Consider the following 19,451-nt stretch of genomic DNA (forward strand, 5'->3'; position numbering starts at 1 on the left):
ACAGTAAATCCAGGTCAAGCAGGGAGTGCCATGCCCTAGTCTAGGAGTAGGGTCCATATTCTGGGTTTGTTCCTATCGAGAGTTCATATATTGAAAGCACGAGTGAATATGGTCTTTGTCTCAGATTTCTCTCTCTAAGTGTATGTCTACACTTCACTCAGAGGTTTAATTGCAGCTTGGGTAGACATACCTGTGCCAGCTTTTTCCATATCTATACTGCTAAAAATAGCAGTGTAAATATGCTAGCATGGGCTTCAACATGAGCTATACAAGCACGCCAAGGACCCTGGGTATGTACTTCCATTGCTAGTCCACGCTGAAGCTCATGCCACTGCATCTACGCTGCTATTTTTAATAGTGCTGATATGTCTACTCAAGCTGCACTGACACCTTGGATGCTACGTAGACATCCTAACCATGCTTCTGTCTAAAGATGTTGAAAGGAGGGGGTGAGTGTGACTTCTTGTTTTGTTTATACAAATGTCCGGCAAGTTCTAATGGATCGGCAAGTTCTAATGGAATTGTCCTTTTCTTCTTTTGTGGGGCCAGGTAGGGTGAAGACAGCATAGCTATTTCTTTCACTGAATTGTGAAATCCTGTTTAATCTTCAAACTGGCGATGTCAAGGGTGCCGAGTCCTCCTCCTCCGGCAGAAATGTCGAGTGGACCTGTAGCAGAAAGCTGGTGCTACACTCAGGTAAATTCACAGTATGCTCAGATGGTCAGTTTACTAAGATTACACCATACAAAAAGAAGATTGGTGATCTAAACAAATTTAGAGCCCAGGTTTTCAGAGGTGAAAGTCTAATTACCAACTAACTAAACCAATGCAACTAGGACTACATCAGATTTTAGATACAAATATTTAGACTGCTCCATCTCTAAACTCACTGTTTTTTCTTGTGGATCTGCCTATGAATGGAAGCAGCATGGGCTGAGTCAAGTCAGAGGGAGACTAATGTGTCTCTATCTCCTTCCTTCTTTCCTGTCTCACTTTTATGGAACTTCCTGAGGTAGACTGAAAAAGTTGTGATGGTCCATTTTGGACATGCAGCTATTATAGAATTAGATTAGTTTTTGCTTCCCTTGGGTTACTTTTCACACACACACAAGAGGAAGTCAAGTGCCTTGTCAGAACCCACCATAGGTTGCTATGCAGTGCAGTCATGGGTGTGGGCAGATCTTAATGATGTCCTTGGATTAGTAATATAATGATGTGGTTATTTCAGTTCTTCCCCTATACCTGTTCATTGTGCATAAGCATGACCCTGAATTGCTTCCTTGTTTTGAATCTTCAGATTAAGGTGGTAAAGTTTTCATACATGTGGACCATAAACAATTTCAGCTTCTGCCGGGAGGAAATGGGTGAGGTCATCAAAAGTTCAACCTTTTCATCAGGAGCCAATGATAAACTGAAATGGTAAGAAACATAGCAGAAGATACTCATCACCCAGCATATACAGACCGGAGAGATATGTTAATGCCCTTAGTAGACTGGGAAACATCAAGCTTATCTAAACTGCAGAGGGGTCCCGGTTCCCTTGGGCACACACAACATACACTCAGGAAAAAGAGAGTGTTGCCTTGGCACAGTGTTTGGGTACATACAACATGGACATCAGGATCTGTGTCTGTAGTTTATGGTCTTTATACTTTGCTAATGGAGACTGTTAATAAGTATGTAGCCCTTTCATGTTTTTGAATTGATTGTCTTGTAGACAGATTCATATTTCTGGACCTATCTAAGTGCCAATACAGGATTTGTAAATTAGAAGAAATATCACAGTGTTCTTGTTTTGTTTACCGTAGTCAATGATCAGTGTAGCAGAACTTATTTGCTGTACACTTTATTGTGTAAACTTTATAATACTCTTCAATTGAAAGCTGTGAAGGTTTTGCCGGAAAACTGTTCCGAACATCTCATGCAGATGTCTATTTCTACAGGTGTTTGCGTGTGAACCCTAAGGGCTTGGATGAAGAAAGTAAAGATTACCTGTCCCTTTACCTATTATTGGTTAGCTGTCCAAAGAGTGAAGTTCGTGCAAAGTTCAAATTCTCCATCCTCAATGCTAAAGGAGAAGAAACAAAAGCAATGGGTATGTGTAGGTCTTATCTATTTGGGTCACTTGTGTTCATGCTAACAGCGCCAGCATTTGTTTGAATCAACATATCTGTCTTTCAGAGAGCCAGCGAGCATATCGATTTGTACAGGGCAAGGACTGGGGATTCAAGAAGTTCATTAGAAGAGACTTTCTCTTGGATGAGGCCAATGGACTTCTTCCAGATGACAAACTCACTCTCTTCTGTGAGGCAAGTCTCTTTGTTCAGCTGAAATACTAGCAATTCTATTGGCTTCAGATACTTACAACTGTCTTTCGGGATTGGTTTTTAAGGCGTCACAGGTGGACCCCCTGTGGGGGAGGAGTGTTGGCTATGTTTACAGTGCTGTATGGGATTATTTTTTTTTATTTTTATTAATTTATGACTGACCACAATATTGCCCCTTCATTTATTTTTGGTTGCTGTGTTTCTGAGGTTACCTGCAGAGGTAAAGGACAACAGCCAAACACATTCAGATGCTCCTTGTCATTCCAGCTCTGGTTCTATATCAACAACACATGATTTGACACTCACTGGAACAGTAATCAACTCAGGGGTTTTTTGGTCCCAAATACTTGATAATATAAGTGAGTCCATGAATAAATTTGGTGATGGAGCAGATGTAATGTGAAGATTCCTAAACTTACCCACCATACATCACTCTTACAGTAGGAAACATTTCTTTATAGCAGTGTGTAGTTTTTGATTGTTAAATATATACCTTGCTTGGGTCCCTAAGAACTTAGTCTCCTCTGCAAAGGCTGTCATAGAGTAAAACCTCTGATACCTGTCTGAGTCGAAGGGAGAACTTCAGCTAATGACTGATTGTTGCCCAGTTCTGTGGGAAAATGTTTCAACTGGTAACTACGCAGGAATAATATTCTGAAGGTCTGTCACTATGAAGACGAATCCAGTGTTCAAACTGAGCAGGGACTCCCCTTGTGAGTTAGAGTGCATTTGAATTAAAAACTGCAACTGTTTGGGACTGTAGCGGAGCAAGAACTGCACACAAATATCTTGAAACTGAAAGATATTGATATCCCTTTTGGAGTTCAAGAACAAGCCACATGAATAGTATGTTCCTTTGAAGAGGACACAGCAGTGGTAATTTATGTAAACCGTCAAGGACGCATTGAACAGCTCTTAGACTGATCATGAATGGCTTGAAATTTTGCTTTATGTGCAAAAGGACATACTCTTCCAGAGCCTATGCTTGCAACACCAAACAACTAATCTTTTGCTGTTGACCTGGCTCGTGAGAAATAATTTTTGGAGAAATGAAAGATTTCCAAGAGTGTTATGAAGACCCCTCTCAAAAGAGTATATTTAGGGAGGGTCTCTTTAAAAGTGCTCAGTGTTGTCCTAGTTCCAAACATTTTACCATTAACGTCAGCTGGAGCATTAATTTAAATGGGAGCAGACTTTAGGTTAATACTGAGAGTGTTAGAAAATCCTACTTCTAGTATATTACATGATCTGTATTGTATTTGCTTAGTGAGATTTTCAAAAGTGCCTCACTGATTTAGGAACACAAGTTTTGTGGACTTTCATTGAAACTTCTGCTTTTAAGTCACCCAGGTGCTTCTGAAAATCCCAGTCTCCATGTTGTGCATCCAAGAGTATCTCTGATAAGAAATGGGCATTCCAACTATTCACTAGTGAGATTTAGAAAAGGGCTTCTCCTTTTAGTTTTCTATGTTTTCTGAGTGTGTTCTAGCCTCCCTGAGGAAAAGAGTGGGGAATTTTCAATGTTCTCTGTCCTCTAGTTTTCTGTGGGCAGTCTCTTATCTACAGCTATTTGGAGGCCTCCAAAGCACTGTAGAGCCATAAACCAAAATTAGGAGCCTAAATACAGTTATATAGTTTTATATGACATCCAGGCCTGAAAATGTTGGTCTTTAATCTAGTTCTTAAAGTGTCTCTCTTTGAGCCCCAGCATTCTGTTTTTCTTCATCCTTTACTGGAAATTAGTGTTCCTGGTACCTATGGGCCTTTGCCAGAAGGCAGGGACAGCTGGACCCCTTTTCCTATGTATCATGGACATGATTTTTCATGAGGGTAAAGTCTTTGCTTTTGCTGCAGGAGCCTCCTGAACCAAAAAAGGAAAGACTTCAATTACAGTTGTACAGGGTGGCTATATTCCAACATTATAGACTGTATCTATTTGCCTCAGCAGACACCTCGTTTAAGAGACTTATTCAATCAGTTATGTGCTAACTGTTGAGCCATTAGTGTCATGGTTGGGATCCATGCTTTAATTTTTGTAGTAATGTTTTTATGGTTGGGGAAAATATTTTGGATGAGGCCTGTGTAGCTTTAGCAATTTTTGTTTCTCTTTCCTTTTATTATTATTATGAATGACTATGAATTGCCATGAATGACAATGAATAGTCAGTGGGCCAGGGGAAGAGAATGAGTGTGACTTTATAGCCTGGTAGTTAGGGCACTCGCCAAGGATGTGGGAGATCTGACTTCAAGTTCCTGCTTCAGTTGCTGTGTAATTACTTCTAAAAAGTGGAACAGCTTCAAGAGACAAGATGGAGAAAGACCCACACCAGAAAATCCCATAGCTGGTGTTTGGGGCATTGTCCTGCAATGTGGGAGACCCAATTTCAAATCCCTTCTCCATTAGGCAGAGGGAGGAATTGAACCCAGGTTTCCCATCTCCCAGGAGAGTGCCCTAATCACTGGGCTAAAAGTTATAAGGAGGGTACCAGCAGCTCCTCCTCCTCCTCTTCCTGTTCTGTGAATCATAGGGTTAGAAGGGACCACAAGAGTCATTTAGTCTAACCCCCTGCCAAGATGTAGGATTTGTTATGTCTAAACCATTCAAGACCAATGGCAATCCAGCCTCCCTTTGAAAACTTCCAGGGAAGAAGCTTCTACAACCTCCCTAGGCAGTCTGTTCCATTGTCCTACTGTTCTTACAGTTAGGAAGTTTTTCCTGAGATTTAATCTAAATCTGCTATGCTATAGTTTGAACCCATTGTCTCTTGTCATGCCTTCTGTGGCAAAAGAGAACAACTTTTCTCCATCTTTTTTTATGGCAGCCTTTCAAATATCTGAAGACGGCTAGCTTATCCCCCCCTTAATCTCCTCTTTTCCAAACCGAACATACCCAGTTCCTTCAGCCTTTGCTCACATGGCTTGCATTCAGTCCCTTTGATCATCTTTGTTGCTTGCCTCTGGATCCTTACCAGTTTCTCTATACCCTTTCTATACATTGGTGACCAAAACTTGTTTTCCTTTGACATGAACTGAAACTTTTTTCAATTTTTTTGAATGGCCACCGAACCAAAGAAATCATTATTTGCCCAGCTGTCATTCCGTATCGTTAAGGCAAGTGTCTGCATTTCCTCCAGAGAAAAAGAGAATTTGTTCCTGGTCTCACATGGCAACCTTTTTTCCTGTTGTCTGTTCCATGGTTTGTTCTGTCTGTCTGTCTATATTCATTGTGCAGGAGGAGAAGCTTAAGTTTATAGGTTGCTGATGTTGGAGGGAAAGGGAATGTAATTTGTAAGCTTAAAGTTGTTGAGAGGGAACTTTTGTTGGCTTTTGCTGATGCTGTAAGTTTCTTACCACATAAACAGGTGTGCCATATGCTCTTCTAACACTTCTCTGCTGGCCACAGGTGCTGAGTGCTACTCTTTGCATCTGTGCTTTCGTTCAGCAAGAATGTTACCCACTCAGAAGCTCTCTAAGGAATTGGGAACACTTGGTGTTGAGAGACTATTGTGTGGGGGTTGTCAGTGGTATGTTGGGTTTTGGGGTTGTTGGGGTTTTTTTGGAGGGGGGAGGTTAAAGGTCAGTTCTGTATAGACCAGAAGATTGTTTAATTGTCTGTCTCTCAGCTGCACTTTCTCTGTTTTGTTAGCTTTTCTAAAAAGTCCCCACTCCTTTGTTTATCTCTAAGGCTGACCCCTGGTATCAACTTATTGAGAATGCCATTGGGGAGGAGAATAATGGTCCTTGTCTAGCATTTTCAATTCACATCCCACTTGCTCATCAGTTTGGAGATTCTCTGGACTGTCTATGCAAGTGGTGTTTTACTCTCCAAGACTGCATTACCTTTTGCTGTTAAATCGCTCTCTAATTCCAGGAAAGTAACTGGCTACAGAGGATTGATACTTGCAGCCTGGAGAGAATGGATGGTTTAGTCTTTCCTTGATGAGTCCTTTGGTTATTCTTTCCAGATAATTTATTTTCTTCATTCCAGGAAGGAATTCACTATGCAGATATCTGGAAAATCTTATTTGGCTGATTCAAAGTCAAAATTCTGGACCCTGAGTATTCATTGCTGAGCTCAGATTTGGAATTCCTCTTACATGAGTCTGAGAAGGGCCTCAGTCATAGCTCTTTGAGTTCAAGTCACTGTTCTTGAAGACCTCTTTTTAACAGGTCAAGAAGACGTTATAGTTTATGTACTTAGGTGTCTGCTACTTCCTGAAAGCTGTCAAGAAACTGAGTCCAGCCATCAGATCCTGTAGCCAGTTGGCCCTTAATTTGGACCTAATGCATTGATGAAACCTTCCTTTTGAGTTATCAGGGAAGATCTCCCTCTATTTCCTTAAAGCTGGTTCCTTGAGTCTATAATGCTTGTCAGGAGGATACAAGAATTGAGGGTCTTCTTTTACAGAACCTTGTCAAGGAAAGACTGGAAAAAGGTTTATTAAGGCGACATTCTCTGACATTCACTCCAAAAGCTTAATCTCCCTTTCTTCTTTACTCAAGAAGCTTCCCTTCCTTGAGGTCCATCTTCACTTGTCAGATATTGTTAGGGTTCTGAAATTTACCTTGGACAGGACAGAACAAAACAAGTACAGCTGCAGCCATCCAAGTTTCACTTGTGCTGCTCCTATCAGTGTTCCTCAATTTTGTAGTGCTATGGGGTGAAAGTAATTTAATCTCCATGGTCCATTCAGTCTTTGCCCAATCTGAGTCTGCCAAAAAAGGTGTCATTTGTCATCTTGCAGTATGGATTCCTATCCACTAGAAATAGAAAAGATATCACTAAGGTTCACATTTTGTCACGATTATTTTTAGTAAAAGGCACAGACAGGTCATGGGCTTCTGTGAATTTTTGTTTATTGCCCGTGACCTGTCTGTGCCTTTTACTAAAAACTGGGGGATGGGGGGGTGCAGCTAACAGCACCATAGCCCCCGCAGCTGCTGCTGGGAGCTCCGGGGCACCCGTTGCCCAAGGGCATAGAGCTGAAGTAGAAAATGTCACTGAGGTCTTTGAAAGTCACAGAATCCGTGGTCGCTCTGACAAAATCATATCCTTAGACATTACTAACTCATTTCACATAGGTTTCCACAGCCATCACATGGTAGCTACTTTTGGTTCCTACCTAACTTGGCTGAGATTAGAGCTAGTGACCAGGGATCCTCTCCAAATCCCCTGAGTTCTCCAATCCTCTCACTAGTTGTAACTATTTTTCTTACCCAAGATAGAAATTCATTGCTTGTAGATACGTATCATTGTAAAAGAAGTGGGGGTGCTGAACTTTGCAAGAGGAATACTGGAGCTGAACCAGAGACGGCAATGGTGGAAAAATCTGTAGAGTAGACAACTCATTAGGTGCACAGAATATGTCTTACGTTGGTCAGACTCTTCTTTTGTTATGAGCTCTGTGGATCAAGTGCTAGATTATAGAAGACATTTGTACATCTGTGACTTTTCCTGTGTATCACTGTCTCTGACAGCTGCTTGTAGCATTGTCTGTGAAAAAGCTTCTCTATGGGGTAGACTCCAAAAAGTTGATCTAGAGAAAGAACTAGGTCAGGAGTGGTGTCCAGAAGATGGGGACTGTTTTCCAGCCCTATTGAGGGTGTTGCCAAATTGGATGGAGGTGGCTTTAGTTTGGGATCTAGCAGGGGAGGACTTAGATGGAGACTGTCTCTGATATAGATGGCTCTTCAATTGTGCCTATATCTAGTTCCACTGTGTTTCATTTGGGCAATGAGGGTCTGATCTCTGTCTCCCTTCACATGTCCTGGAAAGTGAAGCCTGTTGTAGACAAATTAACACTCTGCTTCTTTTCAGGTGAGTGTGGTACAGGACTCAGTCAATATCTCTGGCCAGAACACCATGAACATGGTGAAGGTACCTGAGTGCCGCTTGGCGGATGAGTTAGGAGGACTCTGGGAGAATTCTCGCTTCACGGACTGCTGTCTGTGTGTTGCAGGCCAGGAGTTCCAGGCTCACAAAGCCATACTGGCAGGTCGGTATTGACTTGTGCAGGTCTTAGCAGGATGGGAGACAGCAGCATCATGGCAGATGGAGTGCTCTCATAAGAAGTCTTTGAGATACTTCTGCTTTTAGGAAAATGCTCCAGGAAATAGCAGCAAAAGGTGCCTCAGATCCCTGCCAACTATAGTTCTATAGTGAAAGATCCTGCTTTGAATATGGCAGCTAATTTACTGCCATAATGTTGCTGCGGTGGGGGTTCTCTTCCTCTTTAATGGAATTGCCTGCTTCCTCACTAGATGAGAATGGTGGGGAGGGATGTTTGTGACTGACACTGTAATGTGTCCCCCAGAGCAGCTGTGGAGGGAGGTTACCAGCTTTTTCTGAAGCATCTTTGTTCAGTGCCATGAAATATATTTGACTGCATTAGATCTCTGCATTTGCTCTTCAGCCTTGTCTGAAGGGCCACAGGAAACCCTGACTTACACATTTGGAAGTTACATTGGCACTGGGTAACCAAAGAAGTTTATAGGTGTAATAGTATTTTGAGTTTTTGACTGCTGCTATCTTGTAATATTTCCTGTCTTAATACCAGGGAAATTGGGGAGGGAAAGCTATTGGTTATTACACCTTCTCCCCCAGAGGAGCTGAAGGTTATATCTCTAGTATTTTAATTGTATTTGTTTTATTTTTTCCCCCACCCCACCCCACCCAGCACGTTCCCCAGTTTTCAGTGCCATGTTTGAACATGAGATGGAAGAAAGTAAAAAGGTAAGTGTCTAAAGAGAGAAGGAGCTTTCTCAGCTGGGTGACTAGATCTCAGGTCAATTCTTAATATCCTTGATGACTTGAGAATGTCAGGTAGCAGCTGATGTAACTCATGAGTGCAAATTTTTGAGCATTTTGGGTTTTTTTCATATTGGATACAGGACTCTGCTTTAGCTGCCCTGGAGGGAGGAAGAAAGATCAATGAGACAGTTGTGATCTTTGTTACCCTTGAGAAAGAGTGTGCGGTAGGAGAGGGACAATTAGAGGATATTAAATAAAACAGAACCTTTTTTACTCCCTCTACGCACTTTTGTGAGTAGTACATCTTGCTTAAGAGTTCTCTGTATAAATAATTTCAAAATTCAGAAAACTCTAGTGTAAAGAGATCTGTCTCTAGCATCATGTCAGGATCTTAATAATCTTCATTCTCCTGAAACAGAATCGGGTTGAAATCAATGATGTGGAACCTGAAGTTTTTAAGGAAATGATGTGCTTTATTTACACGGGGAAGGCACCAAACCTCGACAAAATGGCTGACGATCTGCTGGCAGCTGCAGACAAGGTGCAGTTGGGATTTGTGGTTGTTCGGGGGATTGGCAATGACATATGCTTCGTTTTACATGATGAGCCTTGGAGATGGCTGCATTGATGTTTTCTCAGAGATCCTTGAACTGTACTAAGGGAGTGTTGGGTGAGGTTAAATGAGCGTGTGTGTGAACGTGCTCTCATGCACATGTGTTTATTGCTGAAAAATACACCTAGGCAGTTCTGTTGAACTGCTCCTATTAGCTGGACCTGGTCTTTATACAACATAGAAAAAATTATAGAAATACAAAATGTAACTCTTAAGAGGAATTAATGCAAACCACTCTGTCCTCAGCTCAAGTAGTGAGAGGAAATAGAGCACCTCTGTTCTATTAAATTCGTGAGGATCATAAATATTTGTCCCAAGTGCTCCTTTGAAAAACTGTCCTAGAACTCAGGGTTCATCTCTGTTTGTCATAGTCTAGCGTATGAGCTGGGGATGAGGTAGGAGGCAAGTTCAGAATGGAACCAGAAATAAGTGGCCAGGGCCCCTAAATCTCAGAAGTAGCATTCTGTTTTGCCAGACAGGGATCATAGTCTTAGTCTTTGCTTTTTCCCTCTGGGCTGGCTGGTAGTGGCAGCTTCTAGCAGGGATGCCCTGAACATAAGGGAGATGGAGAATGATGTTTGCAGTTTGAGGAGAAATGGATGCACTGGAGGAAGCTTCTTGCCTTAACCCTGCTGTGACTTTGCAGGGCTAATGCAGGGAGGTATGGGGGATATTTTGGCTAGAGGGCTGGTGGTAGTCCTTGTCTGGCAAGAGCACTGCAGTGGCCTAGCCTGCCAGCCTCTGTCCACCTCCCTTTGGAGCACCAAGGACAGAAGATGCGTTGCTGGCCTATGAGTCATATTTACTGGTGGAAATTCTTAATCTATAACCAGAATTTTTATTTCCTTTCTTTTGCTTTTAAAAGTGAACTTAGTGCTGGTGAAAGGTGCCAGTTTGACAGCACTGGAGACTAAAGTCCTCTATTTATCCACCAAACAGGTTCAGCACGGGTAGCAGCAGTGCAAGATTCTCCACACTGCCCTGCCATTGTGCCTCAACTCTGACCTGGAGGGACCACCTCTAGGGGTGAGAGCGTAGTTCAGTCTCCATGCTTCTTCAGTCCTTGGATTCTCTTGTGGGTGCCAATTAGCGTGGTGGATTTTAAGATGTGGATGCATGTAACTTTGTTCCACACAAACCACCATGCAGCCATCAAATAGTAACTACTTCCTGTCGCTACTGACCAGGGCCTAATTGAAACTGGTGATGTGGAGGTGAAATGCTCCATATGGGGACTTCGTAACCCCATAACTAGAATTAAAATGGGGAATAATACAAGCAGATCCACGGGCACAGTATAACCATTGCCATGTGTTTTATTCTGTATTTAAAGAGTATTGATTGAAAGCTCATATATCATCTTTAACTGAGGCAAGAGTAAATAAAGAGCAGAAGTATATTGAGGGCAGAGAGTCAGCTTTACGTTTGAATTTCTTGGCTTTTAATATAGCTTTTCCTTTTAAACTCCTCGTGTGTCTTTTTTAAAAGCAGAAACAGAATCTTTCGTGAAAGCATATAAAACATCTAATATTTGCCCAAGAGACCTGAAACAGCTTCTTCTGAACTCTTCCAGTCTCTTGGGAGAAAACATGTAATTAGACCCAAAACAAAACAAAACATGTCTTCTAAACCCAGGAGACCCTATTTCAGTCTCTTGAGTAAGGATGCTATTAGGCAGTTCTTTCAAAAGTGTAAGAAAGAAAGAAAAAGAAACTAACTAACTAACTTTGTACCTGAGAGACCAGAATGTCTACTTTGTGTCCAATTACATAACTGGGAGCTGTTATTCGTAGTGAAAATCCATATGAAAATTGTATGGGGGGGAAAGAAATTTATTCAGTATACACAATAATTTTAAGCTTCTATTAACACAGACAGTAATATGGAATAACTGCTTGCAAAACGTCCTCCTTGACCCCTAGTTGAAACACTTTCAGTTAGAATTTACTAGATTAATTTGTATATTTCCCTTTCTCACAGAGAGGTCAAACTATTAAACAGACTTGCCATCCTCGCTTAGATTCTTTGGCAGGGGAAAACTGTCCTTGCTGTGAGTGCCATGGTTCAAACTGAAAGGACCATTATGATCAAGTTTTTTTATAAATGAAAAATGTCGTCTTCTCATATGAAGCCATTGATTTTGACCTTAACTATAATGGAATAAATTCCACCAGAATGTCTAAAAATTAGTTTTACACAATGCTTTTCATACTGTGAGCTTCAAAAATGAGGTGGACACCAGCAATGTAGTGACTGTAGGTAAACTAAGCAGCCCTTATGAGTCCAGAAGTAGTTCATACACAGTCTCTCACATATTAATGAGGATCTGCCATTAATACATCTTCTCATCCCAAAGGGTTCCAAAAAGCATTATAAACTATACACAAGGATCACTGTATCCACCACTGAAGTGTAGTTACCTCTCAGATGAAAAGCAGCATCTCTTTAACAACACTCAGTAATGATACTCATCATTTTAAGATAAGAAGTGAGGAAACCTTACCATGTTTAAGTATTAGGAGAATTTATGTAGTCTGAATGTAACTACGCAAGTTAGAATTTGGTCAGAATACTGGGATTCCTGGCCTTATACTTGTGAAGGGCATCATGAGATTCATAATGAGTTAGAACCTCCAGTTTTGTTTCATCCAAAAGACATCAACTCCAGGATCAGATCACACAGGCCAAGATTTTCAAAAGTAACTAGTGATTCTAGGTACCTTAACTTTTTGGTGCCCAACTGAAAGACTTTAAATTAAGTCTTGTTTTAAGAGGCTGGATGCTCAGCACTTTCTAAAAATCAGATTCTTTTAAGCTGTCAAGTTCAGCACTCCAGATCACTGGTTGCTTTTCAAAACCTGGATCATAGTGTCTACAGATTCTGCAGCACCTGAATCTGTACTGAAACAAAGTGGTGTATGAGATTTGATAGCTGCTCTTCTTCTTCCCTTTCAGTGTTCCCTTTCAGTTTCTTATCAGACTACTGACCTGGCCCTACTGAGACTGTTGCAACACAGGATGACTAGAAACTGTTTGAGAAACAGAAGCTAGAGTAGGGCTTTCGACCATGCTTTTCAGACGTGCTATGATACTTTCAGTTTCTACTTGGATTACCAAAAGAAACAGGTAGAAAGGGCCTCTGTTTAACATCTTAATATAAAAGTAGTACTTGTGTTTGAGCAAGGTTCATCTTGACTTGCAGAGCATTAATGGCAAACAAACTGAGTGAAAGCTGCCAAAGCATTACTGGAACATAAGAACACCTATGGAGCATTTACCACAGAATAGGTTTGTCCACTGAACAAGAACCATATGTGTAGCAATGGGGTAAGAGAAGCACTAGGTTTCAGCAATACGTGGTGTGAAATATCTGAGATAATAGGAGTTTAAAATTAGAGTTCCAGGTCATCCTTAAGCATGACAACACCAGTAATGCTGTAACACAAGAAGGCCAGGATAAGAGTTATGGCTGATATGATGCCTGTCCATTCCTCTACTCAGGGTGGGCACATAATTACTCTACTCTTTTGCTGATCAGAAGCCTCTTATGAATACAGATTGCGTGTGTAACTAATAAAGTGGAGAGGTCTGTGCAGCATGATAGCATAGTCTTTGTAACTGAAGGGAGAAGCAACACAAATAAAGCTTCAGTGCAGATCAAATTAAGGCTTTCTCCATTGTAACCATAATTTGGCTTCTTTTTTACAGTATGCTCTGGAACGCTTGAAAGTGATGTGCGAGGATGCACTGTGCAGTAACCTGTCTGTGGAAAACGCAGCTGAGATTCTCATCCTGGCGGACCTACACAGTGCTGATCAGCTAAAAACTCAAGCTGTGGACTTCATTAACTAGTAAGTTTGCTCCAGTCTTACCCTTGGGGCAGGAATGAAACACATTTGGAGGAGAAAACAAACTCCTAAATTTACTCCAGTCTTCTTGTGATTAATAAACCCAGAGGATGGGGCTAGTGATCTTCTTTAACCTTATAGGTCTTTAGTACCCAAATACAAACATACATTTGTCTGGCATCCTAGAAAATGCCATTGTTTCTAAGGATGAATTAATGAGTTATCTCTGGGTCAGTTCAGGGTAGGAGTTTTCTGTAGACTGTCGAACTGTCTTGCTATTTCTGTGTTGGTGAGAACTTAAAATGTAAAATACCACTAGAGGGAAATAGAAGTCATTAATATTTGTAAATGTTAATATAGCAGATATTTTCCTAAGTAAAATTGACTATATCGATGTCAGTGCAAAGCAAAAGCTAAACCTGCAGGACCAAAACTTGTGAACATACTGTAAGTGATAACATGTGCACTAAACAAGAGAGATTCCAAAACAAGAGAGAGAGAACATCCTCAGGGCACGTGAAAAAAATCTGTTTTAATATTGTTTACCCAGCAAAATCAATAACTCCAGATTTGTAATGTTCTGTTTTCTTTCTAGTCATGCTTCTGATGTCATGGAGACCTCAGGCTGGAAGTCTATGGTGGTATCACATCCCCATTTGGTGGCTGAGGCATATCGCTCTTTGGCCTCTGCACAGTGTCCCTTCCTGGGACCACCACGTAAGCGACTGAAGCAATCATAAGGCCGTGCCTGTCACATGACCCCATGTTTTTCTGGAAGCAGCAGCAGCCATTGCTGCTCTGACCTTGACCATCAGGTAGACAGCGCAATCTGAGGAGCTTTTACTCTGTTGTGGGGGGAAAGACTGCTTCATGACACCCAGACTTTTAAAAACAGCACCAAGTAACTTGGGGAGAGGGGGGAGGGTGGGCCTGGGGCTCAGGGGCTGTTCAACCTAACGAATCCCTGTCGCTGCATCGTCTGTGTGTTCCCTTCGACTTGGCTGAGTCAAAAACTACGGGGTTCTGTATAAGCACCTGCCCACTCAGACTATCCCAGTAGTGGTACTGGCGGGAAATAACGTTTCTGTGTCTGACAGCACAGAACAAATCGTCAGACACCTGGAGCAAAGAGGACGTTTTAGTTTTGGAGAGAGTCGGAAAAGAAGAGAATTTCCAGTGAGGTTCCGAAGAGGAAATACATGGTGGGAGCTCCAGTAGTATTTATATAAAAGAATTTAAGTCCTTCCAGTTGTGCTAAAAACTGGACATTTGTGTAACTCCTTAATGCCATTCAGCAACAAGAAGATCAGTTTCTCTGTTAGTAGCACTTGTATGTTGATTGCAAAAAAAAAAAAAAAATCTTTATACTGAATGACAAGTTGAAGTGAAAAGGGACAGCAAAAGGCTGTGTGCTGAGGAGGATGTGAATAGACTAAAGGCAGCCTTTGCAAATCTACATTGGCTTTCCAGGACCGGGAAATCCTTGCTCTGAAGTGTGCTGTCTGACGAGGACAATGGTTACCTGTTTTTAGATATTGTGGGAAATGTTTTTGGCATTTTTCCCTGCTTTATTTTTTCCCCCTTTTTTTTAAAAAAAAAAAAAAAAAAAGGAGAAGTTTTATTGTTCATGAATGCTGCGTCAAAGGTCCCTGTCCTGAGTTGCTAAATGATTCTTATCAACTGTTTGTACCTGACTTGCTGACTGTCTAGGAGCCAGTCCTGTTCCTTTCTATTAGTCACTCTTCTTACAGTGAAGAAGTTCCAAAATAGCTGGTAATTTTTTTCTTTTTGAAAATATAAATAATTACTATTTTGTACTGTGTGGTATCTTTTTTTTGTCTTTCTTGTTCCCTCTATTTTTAGACTCTTCCCAGTTGAAAACCAATTCCCAAAGGGTTCCGTTTCAGTCTGCTATAGGGTATAAACTGACACGCCATTCCCAGAATTCAAATGGGATTTATTAAGGGAGGTTGTGCACAGAGCTGCAATGCCAAATTACATTTTATTCCTCTTCTCAGGTATTTTGACAATATCTGCTAACGTTTTGTTTTAATACTAGCTGCATAAAGTTGATCCCTAGCCTTACCCGTGTCTGTATTTCTATATATTTATATTTATATATGGGAAGGGAGTGCAGTTGTTCAACTGATCTGGTTTATAACAGCAGTATGAAAGGCTGGATGGCTGAATGCAGGGGAGAGAGGTAATCTGTTTGGGCCATCTTTAGGCCCAGATATCCAGGGAGATTAAATTGAAGCACACTGCTTCAGGATGGTGGGAAACCGTTGTGACTTCAAGATGTCCAGACTAAGGCATGAAATATACTATAGAGAACAATTTAGCTTTGTCTGGGAAATGGATTAGATGATCCCTGAGGGGGCCATTTAGGGATTTGTGGCATAAATTGGGGATTGGTCCTGCTTTGAGCAGGGGGTTGGACTAGATGACCTCCTGAGGTCCCTTCCAATCCTGATATTCTATGATTCTATGACTTTTGTTTCTAATTTCTGATTCTATTATGATTCCCTTTCACAGCCTTTGTCCCTTGTGTGAAAGAGAGAACCTCCACTCAAATGCTCCTGTTTTTTTTGTTTTGTTCTGTTTTTTTTTTTTTAAATCCTGATGCTGTCTATATTTTTATCAAATGGTGACTTGCAGGAAAGTGTTTCCCCCCACCCTCCCCTGTTTGCTAGGTCATTACCATACACACTGCCTTTTCCACATTTTACTTGGCTCGTAAATTCCCATAATATATCTGTTGCTTAAACTCTGACTCAACCTGTGTGGGATTTAGTATGCACTTCCTTTTTAGGTAGAGTGAAGCATGGAGCCAACTGTTCACATTCTCCCACTGCTCCAGCCTTGTAAGAGCTGCAAACTGGCATCCCCAAGTTATAACTACATTCTAACTTTAAAAGTTTGCTGCCAGCTAATTGAGAGGCATAAAGCTGTCTAATTATTCTAAGGAAGCTTTATTGTTTACTGAAAAGTTAAAACCACAAAGCTTTCAACCCTGTTGGGATAGCATGACCAACTGTTCTGGGAGTCTCTCTGGCTCAGCCTTTCCTGGGGATTCAGACATGCCTACCAGAAGGTAAATGGGTCTTGGCGTCACTTGTCCCACCCCTTCTTTGGGGAGGTACTTACTGGAAAGCAAATACAGATTTGGCAGCCTCTTTCCCAGAGGGATGGAGATATACCTGCAGGAAGATAATCAGTTCTGGGACTTGTCTGTCCCAGCCTTTCCTGTAGGGCCAGATGTGTCTCCAGGGTACGCTCCGTGTCATGAAAGTTCTCTGAATTCGGATGCATGAAAGAGGCTACTTGTTCAGATTGTTCCAGTTGAATTAACACTTTATTTGTCAACTTCACTCTCTCTCTTTTTTTTTTTTTTTTAATTGTAAATGATACAGCTGAAGCCATCTGGTTATAACAACATCAGAGCTGGAGCATACTGTTCATAAACCTCCCACTGACATCCTCCCCTCCCCAGATCTGAAATGTAATTTGAGTTAACTCGCAATCTGTGGCATGTGTCGTTACTGCAGAGATGTTGGTGCCAGTGGAACAGTTGGAGATTTGAATTCCACAAGGAGAAGCATTTTTATCAAAACAATATTTCAGAGAGACGTTTTTACAGAATCTTCTCGGCCACAGTGCGGCTATGCTGAGGGCCGAATTAAGTCTTTGGTCTTGGCCCTGTGGCCCCAATTTCTTCTTCCTCCCCCCAACTTCTCCCACCTTAATACAACGTTACAGGGATATACCCAAGCTTTTGTGTAGTCACACATCTGTCTCCATCTGCGTTTTATCTCCCTGCTCATACTTCTTCCAGTTGCTTCCACACTGAGCTAGGGGCTGCTATTTTCTCAGGGGGAATGAAAAATACCTGCATGAACTTATTAGCTTCTTCAGGCAGCAGTAAGGTATACATCAGCCTAAGCCCAGAAGCAGTGTCTGCTTTTTCTGAGCATCCAAGCACCGAATAATCCGTTGCTGGCCAAAGAGATCTCTCACCGACTGCCCCTTGGGCTTTCTGTTTATTATAGCGTCAGAGTCTGCTGACAGGTTTCAGAGTAGCAGCCGTGTTAGTCTGTATTCGCAAAAAGAAAAGGAGGACTGTTAGAGACTAACAAATTTATTTGAGCATAAGCTTTCGTGAGCTTCAGCTCACTGCATCCGATGAAGTGAGCTGTAGCTCACGAAAGCTTATGCTCAAATAAATTAGTTAGTCTCTAAGGTGCCACAAGTACTCCTTTTCTTTTTAGAGTCTACTGAGGTATTTTTCTCCTTTTTGTGTAAGTGTTTGCAGACAAGCTGTTTCCTTTCATCTGGAAAAAAACAACTGAGCAGGGAGAAATGCTGTGCTTTGAAACTGTCTCTTGCTTTGTTCTGGCTTTAAAACTGCTGTTAAGGATAACATACTATCTTTGTAAAATATCTGTTATGGCTCCTTCCACTTTCCTTTGTTTCAGAAGACTTTCTCAAGTTCAGTGCCATGTTTTCTGCAAAGACTTTGCTAAAATAATTATTTTGTTTAATCAATTTGGGCCATGCAGATCTCCCCTCTCTCTCTCGTGACTTCCTTCAAACTTGTGATTCAGAATTACTTAAATTCTTTATTTCGAATGACTTTTCAGTTAATTTAATATGAAAGTATTTAATTATACAAGGTGTCTCTCCCTGCTTCCCCTCCTCCCCCAACCTCCTGCCACTTGGAGCTTTGCCTTTGATTCCAGACACATGAAGCAGCAAATTCTGACTTGGCAATTCTTGTTTGTGTTAATTATCACGAAATTAACCTTAAAAGCACCAGTGGTTCTGCTTTAGTGTGCACAGGAATGGGTGGTTTAAGCAGATTAATGCCAAGTTTGACTGTACATTAAACTAGGCCAAAGAAATTGGGAGACAGTGGAAAATGTCATGGAGTTGGAGAAATAATACACAGGGGTCTAGAGAGGCTAAAAATATAGACATGAAATAACCCAATGAGAACTGTGAATTAGACTTTTTTCCAATAGAAGTTGTCCCTTCAGGTCAGAGTTGAGATTTGTTTGGCAGAGAGTGGTTTGAAGAAGTTTGCATTACTGATTTTAGCTGCACTTATTTGGTACCTAGGATTTTAGTCTCCAGGACTCAGTCACTAAATTCACTGGAAGAAGAACTGTAATAGAAGTATTGGGAGGGGACAGAGGCAATTGTCATTCAGTCAGGGGTAATACAAGAGAATGCACCTGGGCAATAATCATTAGAAACTCGGAGATTCTTTGGAAAGAAGATAATGATAAGATAATGATGCCAAAAGAAAGCTAGGGGAGATGGTGAACAGTGTATTGGATAGGTTTCAGAGTAACAGCCCTGTTAGTCTGTATTCGCAAAAAGAAAAGGAGGACTTAGATAGCAGGTTACAATGCAGTAAGGAAACCAAGATAAAGACAACTTTGGGTTGCATGAGCAGAGGTGTTGCTTCATGGGCTGTGCCCATGGTGTTCCCTCTGCACCAGCATTGATGAGACGAAAGCTAAGAATACTATATTTACCTCAGCTACTAGAAACACATTGATTTGGACGGAATTCTGAGACGAAAACTCAAAGATTAGCTAAAATGATTGCCATTTGGCAAGGGAATGTTGGGAATATAACGGTTTACTGTTTGTACAAAGAGCAAGGAGGAGATGAATCCAGTGTTCAGACAGGCAGGGGTGTATAACTAGGACTAATGGGATGAAACTGAACAAATTAAAACCTCGTCTGACTGTCAGGAAACCTTTCCTGTTACTGAGGTTCTAGACTAGTCTCTCAGAAGCGGGGGGTATCCCATTGCTTTTAATTAATTCAAAACTAGACTAGACAAAGCACTTCAGTATACAGTGGGGAATGGATGAAGCTGGCTTGGATGGACGTAGTGACCT

General features: G+C 41.3%; 1 protein-coding gene across 7 annotated transcripts in view; it reads left to right on the plus strand.

Moving 5' to 3' along the window:
• SPOP (speckle type BTB/POZ protein) overlaps positions 1-15,352 on the plus strand; it is a 40,167-nt gene extending 24,815 nt beyond the window's left edge. For 6 of the 7 annotated variants that reach the window (XM_073325551.1, XM_073325548.1, XM_073325554.1 and 3 more), the window contains 9 exons: positions 550-696; positions 1,298-1,419; positions 1,944-2,095; positions 2,182-2,309; positions 8,146-8,323; positions 9,005-9,060; positions 9,497-9,619; positions 13,400-13,542; positions 14,135-15,352. In XM_073325551.1, the coding sequence (XP_073181652.1) occupies positions 619-696; positions 1,298-1,419; positions 1,944-2,095; positions 2,182-2,309; positions 8,146-8,323; positions 9,005-9,060; positions 9,497-9,619; positions 13,400-13,542; positions 14,135-14,279 (1,125 nt within the window). In that variant the 5' untranslated portion in view covers positions 550-618 and the 3' untranslated portion in view covers positions 14,280-15,352. The remainder of the gene's footprint in view (positions 1-549; positions 697-1,297; positions 1,420-1,943; positions 2,096-2,181; positions 2,310-8,145; positions 8,324-9,004; positions 9,061-9,496; positions 9,620-13,399; positions 13,543-14,134) is intronic. The other variant, XM_073325552.1, reaches the window with a different exon arrangement.
• The last annotated feature ends 4,099 nt before the right edge of the window (positions 15,353-19,451 follow it).

This window comes from Lepidochelys kempii, chromosome 27 (assembly GCF_965140265.1).
Source record: "Lepidochelys kempii isolate rLepKem1 chromosome 27, rLepKem1.hap2, whole genome shotgun sequence".
Taxonomy (NCBI): Eukaryota; Metazoa; Chordata; order Testudines; family Cheloniidae; genus Lepidochelys; species Lepidochelys kempii.